Source organism: Nerophis ophidion, linkage group LG05 (assembly GCF_033978795.1).
Source record: "Nerophis ophidion isolate RoL-2023_Sa linkage group LG05, RoL_Noph_v1.0, whole genome shotgun sequence".
NCBI classification, from domain to species: domain Eukaryota; kingdom Metazoa; phylum Chordata; class Actinopteri; order Syngnathiformes; family Syngnathidae; genus Nerophis; species Nerophis ophidion.
Genome location: NC_084615.1, coordinates 11,331,148 through 11,348,258, shown reverse-complemented (window position 1 = coordinate 11,348,258; position 17,111 = coordinate 11,331,148). Strand labels below are relative to the sequence as shown.

The 17,111-nt window shown below is 41.8% G+C and overlaps 2 protein-coding genes across 2 annotated transcripts in view; both read right to left on the bottom strand.

Moving 5' to 3' along the window:
• The window catches only part of tmtops3a (teleost multiple tissue opsin 3a), a 39,300-nt gene extending 37,234 nt beyond the window's left edge, over positions 1-2,066 (bottom strand). Inside the window, exon 1 of the mRNA XM_061900007.1 lies at positions 1,551-2,066. Within this exon, the coding sequence (XP_061755991.1) occupies positions 1,551-1,920 (370 nt within the window). The 5' untranslated portion in view covers positions 1,921-2,066. The remainder of the gene's footprint in view (positions 1-1,550) is intronic.
• Positions 2,067-12,715: 10,649 nt separating this feature from the next.
• The window catches only part of vgll1 (vestigial like family member 1), a 13,629-nt gene continuing 9,233 nt past the window's right edge, over positions 12,716-17,111 (bottom strand). The window contains exons 4-5 of the mRNA XM_061900006.1: positions 16,605-16,952; positions 12,716-13,146 (exon numbers count right to left, since the gene is read on the bottom strand). Coding sequence (XP_061755990.1) covers positions 13,109-13,146; positions 16,605-16,952 — 386 coding nt within the window. The 3' untranslated portion in view covers positions 12,716-13,108. The remainder of the gene's footprint in view (positions 13,147-16,604; positions 16,953-17,111) is intronic.

Here is a 17,111-nt window from a genome sequence, read left to right as displayed (position 1 = left end):
GTGATTCCTACTTTGCTGCCATGTCCGGAACCAATTAACAGCAATAAAAGGTTTATTTTTCATGTCGAGGGTCTCTCATAATGTAGAAAACATAACTATAAGGTCATAAACAGTTTTTTAAGCTATAGTTCTGTAAATGTTTGATTTATCTTTAGTGATTCCTACGTTGCCGCCATGTCCGGAACCAATTAACAGCGATAAAAGACGGATATTATTTAATATCGAGGGTCTCTCATAATGTAGAAAAACACAATTATTAGGTCATAAACAGTTTTTTAAGCTTAGTTATGTAAATGTTTGATTTATCTTTAGTGATTCCTACTTTGCCGTCATGTCCGGAACCAATTAACAGCGATAAACAAGGGATATTATTTAATATCGAGGGTCTCTCATAATATAAAAAATGTTTTTCAAGCTTTAGTTATGTAAATGTTTGATTTATCTTTAGTGATTCTTACTTTGCTACCATGTCCAGAACCAATTAACAGCAACAAACAAGGGATATTATTTAATATCGAGGGTTTCTCATAATGTAGAAACAGTTTTTTAAGCTATAGTTGTGTAAATGTTTGATTTACCTTTAGTGATTCCTACTTTGCCGCCATGTCCGGAACCAATTAACAGCGATAAACAAGGGATATTATTTAATATCGAGGGTCTCTCATAATGTAGAAAATGTTTTTCAAGCTTTAGTTATGTAAATGTTTGATTTATCGTTAGTGATTCCTACTTTGCCGCCATGTCCGGAACCAATTAACAGCAATAAAAGGTTTATTTTTCATGTCGAGGGTCCCTCATAAAGTAGAAAAACATAATTACAAGGTCCAAAACTGTTTTTTAAGCTATAGTTGTGTAAATGTTTGATTTACCTTTAGTGATTCCTACTTTGCCGCCATGTCCGGAACCAATTAACAGCAATAAACGAGGGATATTATTTAATATCGAGGGTCTCTCATAATGTAAAAACTGTTTTTCAAGCTTTAGTTATGTAAATGTTTGATTTATCTTTAGTGATTCCGTCTCTGCCGTCATGTCCGGAACCAATTAACAGCAACAAACAAGGGATATTATTTAATATCGAGGGTTTCTCATAATGTAGAAACCGTTTTTTAAGCTATAGTTGTGTAAATGTTTGATTTATCTTTAGTGATTCCTACTTTGCTACCATGTCCGGAACCAATTAACAGCGATAAACGAGGGACAACAGAAACTATTTTTTGCTTGACACAGTTTTACACATAATTGCACTTCAATCCATTTTTCTACCGCTTATCCCTCTCGGGGTCGCACTTTTTTTCACTCGAAATGAGTTTGAACACTTCTCTGTGACGTCAGCGCGAGTCTTTTTGTCCACGCGCGGACGCCGCCAGCGTTCACCATGAATGGATGAAGGTGGACCCCGACTTCAACAAGTTGAAAAACTTTTTGGGGTGTCACCATTTAGTACGGAATATGTACTGTACTGTGCAATCTACTGATAAAAGTTTCAATACATCAATCCATCAATTCAGAGAAGTTTGTGCGTGGAATGATGTCATGCGTGCGCTCACCGAAGAAAGAGTTGGCAAAGCCGTACCACCTGCAGCCCGACTCCCCGATCAGCCAGCGTCCGTGCAGGCTGGCGGCGAAGCTCAGCGGGGTTCCGAAGACGCAGACCAGCGCGTCGCTCAGGCTGATGTTGAGCAGAACCACGTTGATGGGCGTCCACAAGCACCGGAAGCGGGCGAACACCAGCAGCGAGAGGGAGTTGTTGACGATGCCCGCCACCAGGATGAAGCCCAGGCACACCGCCACCGCCGTGTGGCCGCCGCGGCTCAAGCCGTCCGGAGCCTCCGGAGCCCCGGGGCCGCGCAGGCTGGCGTCCGGGGGGGCGCTCTCCGCGGTGCTGAAGTTGTGGACGCCGCCTATGTGGATCACCATAGCAGAGGGTCTCTGTGTGTGTGTGTGTGTGTGTGTGTGTGTGTGTGTGTGTGTGTGTGTGTGTGTGTGTGTGTGTGTGTGTGTGTGTGTGTGTGTGTGTGTGTGAGAGAGAGTGTGTGTTGTGTCGTCTTAGCTCGGTGCTGACACACTTCTTGAAGTGCAAGAGCTGGATGTCACTTAAAGCCTGCATCTTTATAAAGTATGTCACACACACACACGCGCGCGCACGCGCACGCACACGCACACACACTCGTATTTCTGACCTTCCTGAGACCTGCGAAATATGCCTACTTCTTTAAATAAATAAATGGGTTGTACTTGTATAGCGCTTTTCTACCTTCAAGGTACTCAAAGCGCTTTGACACTACTTCCACATTTACCCATTGATGGAGGGAGCTGCCATGCAAGGCACCAACCAGCACCCATCAGGAGCAAGGGTGAAGTGTCTTGCTCAGGACACAACGAGGTTGGTACTAGGTGGGATTCGAACCAGGGACCCTCGGGTTGCGCACGGCCACTCTCCCACTGCGCCACGCCGTCCCTTTAGGACCACCCCTTTCTAGATACACAAAGATGTGTATTTACTAGCTTCAAGGCCTACAGAAATGAGATGTTCTTATTCAAACGGGGATAGCAGCTCCATTCTATGTGTCATACTTCATCATTTCGCCATATTTTTGCTGAAAGGAGAGAACAACGATAAAATGTGCAACTTCTGGCGCTGATAAAAAAAAAAAAGCCTTGCCTGTGCCGGAATAGCAGACGATGTGCGCGTGACGTCACGGGTTGTGGAGCTCCTCACATCTGAACATTGTTTACAATCATGGCCACCAGCAGCGAGAGCGATTCGGACCGAGAAAGCGACGATTTCCCCCATTAATTTGAGCGAGGATGAAAGACTTGTGGATGAGGAAAGTGAGAGTGAAGGACTAGAAATGAGTAGTGATTCAGATGTTATTAGACACATTTACTAGGAGAATACTGGAAAATCCCTCATCTGCCTATTGTGTTAGTAGTGTTTTAGTGAGATTATATGGTCGTACCTGTACAACCTGAAGGTCGGCCCCGCACCTTTCTTCAGCACCAGTCGACGGGTGGTGGCGATGCCCATCTCTGCCCTTTGCAAGGGACCCTCTTCGAAACACAATCTTTCGAAATGATGGCTGCATAATACACTGTACTTTGTGTGTGTGGTCCAATCCAACCGTGTTGGCTTGACCGCTCTGTTCCATAGTAAAGCTTCACTGTCATCTTTCGGGAATGTAAACAATGAAACACCGGCTGTGTTTGTGTTGCTAAAGGCGGCCGCAATCCACCGCTTCCCGCCTACAGCTTTCTTCTTTGATGTCTCCATTGTGCATTGAACAAATTGCAAAAGATTCAGCAACACAGATGTCCAGAATGCTGTGGAATTATGCGATGAAAACAGACGACTTATCGCTGGGAACGGTGCTGGAACATAATGTCCTCTACAATGCGTGACGTCACGCGCACGTGTCATCAAACCGATACGTTTTAGCATGGTATTTCGGCGCGAATTTTAAAATTCCAATTTATTGGCATGTGTTGCAATGTTAATATTTCATCATTGATATATAAACTATCAGACTGCGTGGTCGCTAGTAGTGGCTTTCAGTAGGCCTTTAATAATATGTATATAATACGTGTGACGTCTCGGTGGCATTGTGGTGACGAGTTGTTCTCTCGTGGGTGCAGCAAAGATGGAACACAGCGTGAGGGTAAGGATAATGATTTATTTACATACTAAAGAACACTATAAAACAGACTAGGAAACAAAACACTTTGCACGAAGGCACTAACAAACAAAACAACAGAAAGCGCTAGCGTGAGAACTAGGGAAAAGAACAAACAAAATAGCGTGGAAGCTAATCGAGCGCTGATGGTTACCACAATGCTGGAATGTGACGTCATCTGTTGCGTGGGAGCAAACAAGAGTCCAAGACTGAATGTCAAACAAAGGGGGGGCATATATAGGGAGATAAATAATCAAGGGCAGGTGCGCGTGATCAAAGCAGAGACAGGTGACACTAAATGGGTAACTATGACAACGGAAACAAAACCCGGAAGTGCCACAAAGAACTGAGGAAGACAAATACTGGACAGAATGTGATAAACAGAACCAAAATCAGAATATGTCATGATCCAAGACGTGGATCATGACAATATGCGAATATAAAAAAAGCTTCTTGTGAAAAATTATTTGAAATTTTACAAGAAAAAGGTCACAAATTCACAAGAAAAACTCAAAATTTGGGAAGTATTATAATAAGTCGTAATTTTACCCAACGCAAGTCCAAATTATACGGGAAAAAATGAACATGTGTGCAATTTTATGATAAAAGTTGGAATTTTACTCAATAACAGTCGCAATTTTCCCCAAAAACAGCTTAAAATGTTTTTTGAAATTTTATGAAGAGTTGTCATTTTACTTGACAAAATCCCAAATTTATAAAAACATTTTCAAATTTTGGCAGTATTATATTAATAATCCGAATTTTACTTGGAAAAATTGTGACCCACAGTCATCCATCCATCCATCCATTTCCTACCGCTTATTCCCTTTTGGGGTCGCGGGGGGCGCTGGCGCCTATCTCAGCTACAATCGGGCGGAAGGCGGGGTACACCCTGGACAAGTCGCCACCTCATCGCAGGGCCAACACAGATAGACAGACAACATTCACACTCACATTCACACACTAGGGCCAATTTAGTGTTGCCAATCAACCTATCCCCAGGTGCATGTCTTTGGAGGTGGGAGGGGCCTATCCCCAGGTGCATGTCTTTGGAGGTGGGAGGGGCCTATCCCCAGGTGCATGTCTTTGGAGGTGGGAGGTGCCTATCCCCAGGTGCCTGTCTTTGGAGGTGGGAGGGGCCTATCCCCAGGTGCATGTCTTTGGAACTGGGAGGAAACCGGAGTACCCGGAGGGAACCCACGCATTCACGGGGAGAACATGCAAACTCCACACAGAAAGATCCTGAGCCTGGATTTGAACCCAGGACTGCAGGAACTTCGTATTGTGAGGCAGACGCACTAACCCCTCTGCGACCGTGAAACCTACCCACAGTCATAATTAAAAAAATAAAAAAATTCACTGTTTTACAACAACAACAAAAACCGGCAATATTATAATAGTGAAGAGAATTATATTTATATAGCGCTTTTCTCTAGTGACTCAAAGCGCTTTACATAGTGAAACCCAATATCTAAGTTACATTTAAACCAGTGTGGGTGGCACTGGGAGCAGGTGGGTAAAGTGTCTTGCCCAAGGACACAACGGCAGTGACTAGGATGGCAGAAGCAGGAATCGAACCTGCGACCCTTAAGTTGCTGGCATGGCCCCTCTACCAACCGAGCTATGCCGCCCCATAAAAGTAATAAAAGTCAGAATTTGATGAGACAAATGTCACAATTTTGCATTAAAAAGTAATTATTTTATGAGAAAACATTGCAATATTACAGAAACAGAAAGAATATGAGAAAGTGTTCCCAATTGTGTAACAAAAAGTCGACACATTGTGAGAAAAAAGACTGCTTTTAGTTATTTTTTTTAATGCATTTGATTTGTTGGTAATTGGTTTTTAATCATTATTTACTTCAAGTTATTACTGTATGTCTCTATATACATACATACGGTATTTATGTGTATATTTATGTGTATTTATGTGACTACTCATGTGATACATGAGTAGTCACATGTAGGACCGTATGTGATACATGAGTGGTCACATGTAGGACCGTATGTGATACATGAGTAGTCACATGTAGGACCGTATGTGATACATGAGTAGTCACATGTAGGACCGCATGTGATACATGAGTAGTCACATGTAGGAACGTATGTGATACATGAGTAGTCACATGTAGGACCGCATGTGATATATGAGTAGTCACATGTAGGAACGTATGTGATACATGAGTAGTCACATGTAGGAACGTATGTGATACATGAGTAGTCACATGTAGGAACGTATGTGATACATGAGTAGTCACATGTAGGACCGTATGTGATACATGAGTAGTCACATGTAGGACCTATGTGATACATGAGTAGTCACATGTAGGACCGTATGTGATACATGAGTAGTCACATGTAGGACCGCATGTGATACATGAGTAGTCACATGTAGGAACGTACGTGATACAGGAGTAGTCACTTGTAGGAACGTATGTGATACATGAGTAGTCACATGTAGGACCGCATGTGATACATGAGTAGTCACATGTAGGACCGTATGTGATACATGAGTAGTCACATGTAGGACCGCATGTGATACATGAGTAGTCACATGTAGGACCGTATGTGATACATGAGTAGTCACATGTAGGACCGCATGTGATACATGAGTAGTCACATGTAGGAACGTATGTGATACATGAGTAGTCACATGTAGGACCGCATGTGATATATGAGTAGTCACATGTAGGAACGTATGTGATACATGAGTAGTCACATGTAGGAACGTATGTGATACATGAGTAGTCACATGTAGGAACGTATGTGATACATGAGTAGTCACATGTAGGACCGTATGTGATACATGAGTAGTCACATGTAGGACCTATGTGATACATGAGTAGTCACATGTAGGACCGTATGTGATACATGAGTAGTCACATGTAGGACCGCATGTGATACATGAGTAGTCACATGTAGGAACGTACGTGATACAGGAGTAGTCACTTGTAGGAACGTATGTGATACATGAGTAGTCACATGTAGGACCGCATGTGATACATGAGTAGTCACATGTAGGACCGTATGTGATACATGAGTAGTCACATGTAGGACCGCATGTGATACATGAGTAGTCACATGTAGGACCGTATGTGATACATGAGTAGTCACATGTAGGACCGTATGTGATACATGAGTAGTCACATGTAGGAACGTATGTGATACATGAATAGTCACATGTAGGACCGTATGTGATACATGAGTAGTCACATGTAGGAACGTATGTGATACATGAATAGTCACATGTAGGACCGTATGTGATACATGAGTAGTCACATGCAGGAACGTATGTGATACATGAGTAGTCACATGTAGGAACGTATGTGATACATGAGTAGTCACATGTAGGACCGTATGTGATACATGAGTAGTCACATGTAGGAACGTATGTGATACATGAGTAGTCACATGTAGGACCGTATGTGATACATGAGTAGTCACATGTAGGAACGTATGTGATACATGAGTAGTGACATGTAGGACCGTATGTGATACATGAGTAGTCATATGTAGGACCGTATGTGATACATGAGTAGTCACATGTAGGAACGTATGTGATACATGAGTAGTCACATGTAGGAACATGATCAGTATGTAAGAAAAAAGAAATAAACATTTGATGTACAAACAAGCATTTATGCACAAAAAGTTGTTTTCAAGAATAATAATCATGTTTTCATCAAGGGACACCTTCACCTGCTTCTATGAAAGGTGTGAAAGTAAACAGGAAGTAGAACAACACCTGGCAGGTAGAATAGAACCATTGGTCTGAACAGAAAAGTGTCAAAAGGAACTTTGCTGCTGACCACTTTGGGACTTTCTCATTATTCTGTCCGTCTACTGGTGTGGACCTGTGGTGATGGTCATGGTAGTGAGGATGAGGATGAGGATGATGAGGATGAGGTGGTGCAAAAAGAGGTGAATGGGTGATAATGAATATAGGAATAACAGCTTTTACACCTGGACTCCTTTTGAAAAGCTCCATCCCCACCTGACACTTTAGAGGTGATGAAATTGTCGTCAGTCAGTCCATTGATGTCCGAGTCCTGCAGGTCGCTCTTCATCACCACTAAAGTATTCATCACACTCAGGCTAAGTGGCCCGCAAATGGAGAGCAAGAGAGGCAGCCTGTTATTAAATTAGTCCTTGTCAAATACAATTATATATATAATTATATATATATATATATATATATATATATATATATATATATATACATATACACACACACACACACATTGTATTTCATCACACTGATGAAATACAAAATATCATATATAATATATACAAAAGCCAAAAGTAGTGAAGTAGTCAGGTTGTGTGAATGCTAAATAAAAAGAGAATACAACAAATCCTTTTCAACTTATATTCAATTGAATAGACTGCAAAGACATGATATTTCATGTTCACACTGAGAAACTTTGTTCTTTTTGGCAAATATTTGCTCATTTGCAATTTGTCGCCTGCAACATGTTTCAAAAAAGCTGGCACGAGTGGCAAAAAAAAGAGCGAGAAAGTTGAGGAATGCTCATCCAAGACTTATGTGGCGCATGGCACAGGTGGACGGGCTAATTGGGAACAGGTGGGTGCCATGATTGGCTATAAAAGCAGCTTGCCAACCCACCCGTTTCCAATCACCACAGTATTATTTAAGCCACAGTTTCCAGGTAGTCAGTCTGGCGACATCACCAACCACTCACCCTCTATCACCCTCGATCACCTTCTACAAAGCCATGATTCCATGCCAATGATCCATGCCCCTTGTCTTGGTCACAGCAAGTGTTGTCGTTGTGGTTGTTCATAGTTCTGCCATTGTTTCAAAAAAGCTGGCACGAGTGGCAAAAAAGAGAGAGAAAGTTGAGGAATGCTCATCCAAGACTTATGTGGCGCATGGCACAGGTGAACGGGCTAATTGGGAACAGGTGGGTGCCTTGATTGGCTTTAAAACCAGCACCCATGAAATGCTCACTCATTCACAAACAAGGACGGGGCGAGGGGTCACCACTTTGTCAACAAATGCCTGAGCAAATTGTTGAAGAACAACATTTTTCAAGCAGCTATTGCAAGGAATTTAGGGATTTCACCATCTACGCTCTGAAATATCATCAACATTTTGGAGAAATCCCCGCACATAAGCCATGATATTACGCACCTTCCATCCCTCAGGCAGTACTGAAGCAAAACGCCACATCGGTGTGTAAAGGATATCACCACATGTGGTCAGTGTCATGTCTGTTTGACAGTGTTTTTGTTTGGCCATGTGGTGTTTGTTTTTTGGACTCCATTAGTTCCTGTTATTTCACTCCATTGTTTTGTTTCCATGCCAACCCACCCGTTTCCAATCACCACAGTATTATTTAAGCCACAGTTGCCAGGTAGTCAGTCTGGCGACATCACCAACCACTCACCCTCTATCACCCTCGATCACCTTCTACAAAGCCATGATTCCATGCCAATGATCCATGCCCCTTGTCTTGGTCACAGCAAGTGTTGTCGTTGTGGTTGTTCATAGTTCTGCCATTGTTTCAAAAAAGCTGGCACGAGTGGCAAAAAAAGAGAGAGAAAGTTGAGGAATGCTCATCCAAGACTTATGTGGCGCATGGCACAGGTGAACGGGCTAATTGGGAACAGGTGGGTGCCATGATTGGCTATAAAAGCAGCTTCCATGAAATGCTCACTCATTCACAAACAAGGACGGGGCGAGGGGTCACCACTTTGTCAACAAAGGCCTGAGCAAATTGTTGAAGAACAACATTTTTCAAGCAGCTATTGCAAGGAATTTAGGGATTTCACCATCTATGCTCTGTAATATCATCAACATTTTTGGAGAAATCCCTGCACATAAGCCATGATATTACGCACCTTCCATCCCTCAGGCAGTACTGAAGCAAAACGCCACATCAGTGTGTAAAGGATATCACCACATGTGGTCAGTGTCATGTCTGTTGACAGTGTTTTTGTTTGGCCATGTGGTGTTTGTGTTTTGGACTCCATTAGTTCCTGTTATTTCACTCCATTGTTTTGTTTCCATGCCAACCCATTAGTTTTCACCTGTCCCCATGTCACGCACCCGTTTCCAATCACCACAGTATTATTTAAGCCACAGTTGCCAGGTAGTCAGTCTGGCGACATCACCAACCACTCACCCTCTATCACCCTCGATCACCTTCTACAAAGCCATGATTTCATGCCAATGATCCATGCCCCTTGTCTTGGTCACAGCAAGTGTTATCGTTGTTCATAGTTCTGCCATTGTTTCAAAAAAGCTGGCACGAGTGGCAAAAAAAAAGAGTGAGAAAGTTGAGGAATGCTCATCCAAGACTTATGTGGCGCATGGCACAGGTGAACGGGCTAATTGGGAACAGGTGGGTGCCATGATTGGCTATAAAAGCAGCTTCCATGAAATGCTCACTCATTCACAAACAAGGACGGGGCGAGGGGTCACCACTTTGTCAACAAAGGCCTGAGCAAATTGTTGAAGAACAACATTTTTCAAGCAGCTATTGCAAGGAATTTAGGGATTTCACCATCTATGCTCTGTAATATCATCAACATTTTTGGAGAAATCCCTGCACATAAGCCATGATATTACGCACCTTCCATCCCTCAGGCAGTACTGAAGCAAAACGCCACATCAGTGTGTAAAGGATATCACCACATGTGGTCAGTGTCATGTCTGTTTGACAGTGTTTTTGTTTGGCCATGTGGTGTTTGTTTTTTGGACTCCATTAGTTCCTGTTATTTCACTCCATTGTTTTGTTTCCATGCCAACCCACCCGTTTCCAATCACCACAGTATTATTTAAGCCACAGTTGCCAGGTAGTCAGTCTGGCGACATCACCAACCACTCACCCTCTATCACCCTCGATCACCTTCTACAAAGCCATGATTCCATGCCAATGATCCATGCCCCTTGTCTTGGTCACAGCAAGTGTTGTCGTTGTGGTTGTTCATAGTTCTGCCATTGTTTCAAAAAAGCTGGCACGAGTGGCAAAAAAAAGAGTGAGAAAGTTGAGGAATGCTCATCCAAGACTTATGTGGCGCATGGCACAGGTGGACGGGCTAATTGGGAACAGGTGGGTGCCATGATTGGCTATAAAAGCAGCACCCATGAAATGCTCACTCATTCACAAACAAGGACGGGGCGAGGGTCACCACTTTGTCAACAAAGGCCTGAGCAAATTGTTGAAGAACAACATTTTTCAAGCAGCTATTGCAAGGAATTTAGGGATTTCACCATCTACGCTCTGTAATATCATCAACATTTTGGAGATATCCCTGCACATAAGCCATGATATTACGCACCTTCCATCCTTCAGGCGGTACTGAAGCAAAACGCCACATCGGTGTGTAAAGGATATCACCACATGTGGTCAGTGTCATGTCTGTTTGACAGTGTTTTTGTTTGGCCATGTGGTGTTTGTTTTTTGGACTCCATTAGTTCCTGTTATTTCACTCCATTGTTTTGTTTCCATGCCAACCCACCCGTTTCCAATCACCACAGTATTATTTAAGCCACAGTTGCCAGGTAGTCAGTCTGGCGACATCACCAACCACTCACCCTCTATCACCCTCGATCACCTTCTACAAAGCCATGATTCCATGCCAATGATCCATGCCCCTTGTCTTGGTCACAGCAAGTGTTGTCGTTGTGGTTGTTCATAGTTCTGCCATTGTTTCAAAAAAGCTGGCACGAGTGGCAAAAAAAGAGAGAGAAAGTTGAGGAATGCTCATCCAAGACTTATGTGGCGCATGGCACAGGTGAACGGGCTAATTGGGAACAGGTGGGTGCCATGATTGGCTATAAAAGCAGCTTCCATGAAATGCTCACTCATTCACAAACAAGGACGGGGCGAGGGGTCACCACTTTGTCAACAAAGGCCTGAGCAAATTGTTGAAGAACAACATTTTTCAAGCAGCTATTGCAAGGAATTTAGGGATTTCACAATCTACGCTCTGTAATATCATCAACATTTTGGAGAAATCCCCGCACATAAGCCATGATATTACGCACCTTCCATCCCTCAGGCAGTACTGAAGCAAAACGCCACATCGGTGTGTAAAGGATATCACCACATGTGGTCAGTGTCATGTCTGTTTGACAGTGTTTTTGTTTGGCCATGTGGTGTTTGTTTTTTTGGACTCCATTAGTTCCTGTTATTTCACTCCATTGTTTTGTTTCCATGCCAACCCACCCATTTCCAATCACCACAGTATTATTTAAGCCACAGTTTCCAGGTAGTCAGTCTGGCGACATCACCAACCACTCACCCTCTATCACCCTCGATCACCTTCTACAAAGCCATGATTCCATGCCAATGATCCATGCCCCTTGTCTTGGTCACAGCAAGTTTTATCGTTGTTCATAGTTCTGCCATTGTGCAAGTTTTCGTTTATGCCCACAGTTTTGCCTTTGTGCAGGTTTTTGTTTTCATAGCCTAGTTTTGTACCTCCATTGTTCCTTTTTTTGAGAGTTAATATTAAAAAAAGATGTCTTTACCTTCACGCCTTGCCCGCTCCAACTTTCCTTTGCATTCCGGGAAAACAAACCCCCAAAGTCCTCGCCTTGACAGAGGCTGGCGACATCTGTCATAGCTCGCAGCTTCCAAAAAAAAGGCAGTCCACAGCAAACAGCAAACAATATTCCAGCACTCACTGGAGGGCAAGGCAGGTTTAAATAATGCCTCTGATTAGTGCTCAGGCAGCAGGTGAACACTAATTAGAAGCAGGTGGAAATAATAAGTAATCATGGTAACCAAAACAAACAAGGGTGCACAAAAAACAGGAACTGAAGGAGTCTTAGATTGAAAATAAAAAACATGATCCAGACCACAGTGTGAACATGAAATATCTTGTCTTTGCAGTCAATATAAGTTGAAAAGGTTTTGCAAATCATTGTATTCTCTTTTTATTTACCATTTACACAACGTGACAACTTCACTGCTTTTGACTTTTGCATCTATGTCCTTGTATTACACGGCTGAAATACAATAATACAATAAATGACAGAACGTTCCACAATATCAACAACACCAGAGGAGTATCAAAGGAGTAATGTTTATTTAGAAAAAGGGATTATGTAAACATAAACATGTTAAAGGAGATGACCGAACAATGCATTAATGTTTCCTTCTTTCTTGAGTGTCAGCAAAATGACACAACAATAATATCTGTAATAATGCTTTTGTTCACCAGTGTTGAATGTAAGTTATTTGCTTGTTTGTCAACATATTTACAGTAATAATAACAGTAATACTGGGCCCTGATAGATGGCTGGGAAATGGCAACTGGAAGCTACCGGGCTGCAAAAAAAAGGAGCAGAGACTGCTTTTGGAGCAGAAAGTTACAGGACAGGTTCCTCCATCGCACTGCCTTCATGCTGAGATATTCTCCCTGCCCCTTCCTGCTCTGTCCCGGCCGGCCTGGTGCCTTCAGTACCAGTACAAGTCCTTCTTGTCCATGCACTGTCCTGGGAGAGAAGACACTCTTTCAGCACACATGCTTGTACACATACATACATACATACATACATACATACATACATATACATATATATATACATATATATACATATACATATATATACATATATATATATATACACACACACACATATATATATACACACACACATATATATATATATATATATACACATATTATACACACACATATATATATATATATATATATATATATATATATATATATATATATATATATATATATATATATATATATATATATATATATATATATATACATACATACATACACACATACATATATATATATGCATTTTCATGAAAGGAATAAAAATAAATGATGATGAGGATGATGATATTGCAGCCAAACCTTTACCCTATTATGAAGTGTAAAAAAACATTTGTTTTGTTTTGGTTACTTTATCAATTAATGGCGAAGTTTTGAATTGGCTCCACGACTTGCACATGTGAACTTATTTATTTACCTTTTTAACGTAAACCTCGGACATTAGCTGCAATATAAACACAAGACTTATTGAACTAGAATGTAGGTGTCAATGTCGTCTTTGTTTATTGTTCATATCTGATTATTTATAGCACATAAACATCTTTACATAACTTGTCAATTAAAATGAATACTTTATTTCTTAATGTCTAATTAGAAAAGGTACTAGAACTGCATATGGTGTGTTTGATGCACACATTCCGGCTCCTATAGCCAAATCTACACTAAATCCTGGTTTTTCACTGTTAATTGGGTCTGGCTGTGGTAAATGAATTTCCACCAAGTAGGAAGTATTCATTACAAATGGAATTTTTTTCAATGCCGGAGCTGTTTACGACACTTTAAATACAGTTTTAAAAGTAAGAAGGGTCTCTACACATGAAATTGTGCTGCTAGGATCCTGATGAGAGTATATATGCTCAGAATGTTAACAAAGAGTGCTGATAATTTTATAATTAATTAGTTCTGACATTATATTTTTGTGTTTTGTTGCATCAACTGTTGATGTTCTATCGCAACATTCTCCAGATTCAGATGTGATTGATAAACCGACATCAATCCTCCAACAGGTTATTACATGTCTATTTTATTATAGGCGCTCTAAATTTGACACAACCTATACTTCGAAAGACAATTAATCCTTTTAACCTCTCACAGATCAGATTATATATGACAACATTTGTGTAAGGGTACATCCTTGTTAGTCATTGTGGAGTTTAGCACTCATGTTTACTAAAACAGGAGATGTTACTAGTCAGCAATGTGAATTGTACATGTAATCACTCGTCATGTCCTCAAATTGTTTGAACTAAGAAAGACTTCCGTGTGTTTCACATAAGGTCCTCATATTTTCTGAACCATATTAGTGTGTGTTACAATGTCAAAACTTTGAAATTAGTGTTTCAATCCAGGTCCTCATATTTTCTGAACCACACTTTAGTGTCTAAAGTCAAGTATTACAATTCCGTAGTGACTGAAAGAGTTAAAGACCTACTGAAAGCCACTACTAGCCACCACGCAGTCTGATAGTTTATATATCAATGATGAAATATTAACATTGCAACACATGCCAATACGGCCTTTTTAGTTTACTAAATTGCAATTTTAGATTTCCCGGGAGTTTCTTGTTGAAAACGTCGCGTAATGATGACGTGCATTCCTGTCGTCACGGACTGTTAGGAAATATTAGCGCTACACACACACACAGCTAAAAGTCGTCTGCGTTAACCGCATAATTACACAGTATTTTGGAGATCCGTGTTGCTGAATCTTTTGCAATTTGTTCAATTAATAATGGAGAAGTCAAAGTAGAAAGATGGAGTTGGGAAGCTTTAGCCTTTAGCCACACCAACACACGGTGATTCCTTGTTTGAAATTCCTGGAGGTGAAACTTTACTATGGATCAGAGCGGTCAAGCGAACATAGATCACGACCGAATGTCGACCAGCAGGTTTCGGTGAGAAAATTGTGGTAAAAAATCGCTTCTAACCGGAGATCAGCTGAGCTTGCGTCATCCATAAAGCTGCCGTCGACTTCCCTGAGACACTGGCATCAAGACACCCGTTGACACACACCTCCGACTATCAGGTACTGTTAAACTCACTAAAACACTAGCAACACAATAGAAAGATAAGGGATTTCCCAGAATTATCCTAGTAAATGTGTCTAAAAACATCTGAATCCGTCCCAATGCAATCTGTTTTTTTTTTTGTAACTTGTGTTTTTCTTTTTTTCTCTAGTCCGTCGCTATCAATATCCTCAAACACGAATCTTTCATCCTGGCTCAAATTAATGGGGAAATTTTCGTTTTCTCGGTCCGAATAGCACTATTTTTTGGAGGCTCCCATTAAAAACAATGTGAGGATGTGAGGAGCCATCAACAGGTGACGTCATCGTCTGCGATTTCCCGTAAAGGCAGGGCTTTTCTGTTAGCGACCAAAAGTTGCGAACGTTATTGTCGATGTTTTCTACTAAATGCTTTCAGCAAAAATATGGCAATATGGCGAAATGATCAAGTATGACACGTAGAATGGACCTGCTATCCCCGTTTAAATAAGAACATCTCATTTCAGTAGGCCTTTAAGTATGATATTCTTTTTACAAAGGGGAATATGTTAAATGTTTACTTTTACATTTTTTCAAATTATTCCTTTCTGATTCACAGCAGGACTCCATGCTGGAAGTGGGTATGTCTCAAGCTTCTTCAATGTGCTCCACTCCAAAGTGAGGTAAATAAATAATCCACATTATTAACTACAATATTATATTCCGTTTTGCACCTTTTCACTGTGTTATACGACCACATCACACCGGTTCTCAAATCCCTTCACTGGCTTCCTGTTTCACTCAGGATTTAATGCAAAGTCTCCCTATTAACTCACCAGTACCTCCATGGAAATGCCCCCCTCTACCTCAAAGAACTGGTCAGCCTCAAATCCTCCACACGACCCCTCCGCTCCGGACAGGCTAACTTCCTCCAACCTACGAGGACAAAACTCCGAACTATGGGAGACCGGGCTTTCTGCTCCGCCACTCCCAGTCTGTGGAAGGTTCTCCCTGACCACCTGAGGGAACCACAGACTGTGGATGTTTTTAAAAAAAGGCTAAAAAACTCTTTTTAAAAAAGCCTTTTTTAAGGTATGTGTGCTAGTCTAGCTACTAGGCTGTTCTATTTTTATTTTTTTAATTTTTTATTTATTTAAAAAAATATTTATTTTACTTGTTCGGGGCAGCTATTTGTGGTTCTAGCGTTGTTGTTTTTTTGTTTAATGCACTGATGCACTTTGAGGTTGTTTGCTCAATGACAAGTGTTTTTACAAAAAAATAACTATTATTAAATAACACCTATATAAGTGCGACGGTATTGCAATACTCACTAGGTCATATTCAAGACCGAAATAAGGCCGCAAACAGGCAATATGTGACTAAATTGCTTACCAGACTCAAAGCCTGCAGCAGGATCCACAGAGTCCCTGAAACCCTGGGGTACCATCCAGCTGGGCACCAGTTCCGTCTTGGAGCCGGAGGCCACACCGGGCCCCATCTCGCTGCGGTCGCTGTGCAAGAGGTTGAGCAAGGACGTGGCGTACTGCTGCCCCGTCAGACTCAAGTCTTCCGGCGACATGGAATACGCGGTGGCAGACGGCAACCCCGAGGCTTCTTCTCTGGTCCTGGCGAGGAAGGAGGGCCACGGCCTGGAGGGATCGTCCACGGGGCTGAACGCCACGTGACGACCCGGCACTGGAAGAGGCATGGCGCCGTTGGCCTGACAGTGGCTGCTCTCCTCTGAAAGGCAACAAGGAGTTACACTTAGGGCCTGATCTACTAAGGCAGGGATGTCCAAACTATGAGTCGCTGGCCATGTTTGGCCTGACAGCGTCATCAATCATCAATCATACGAGTGTGATAAAGCATTATGGAGCCATGTTGTGGACAATATGAGTG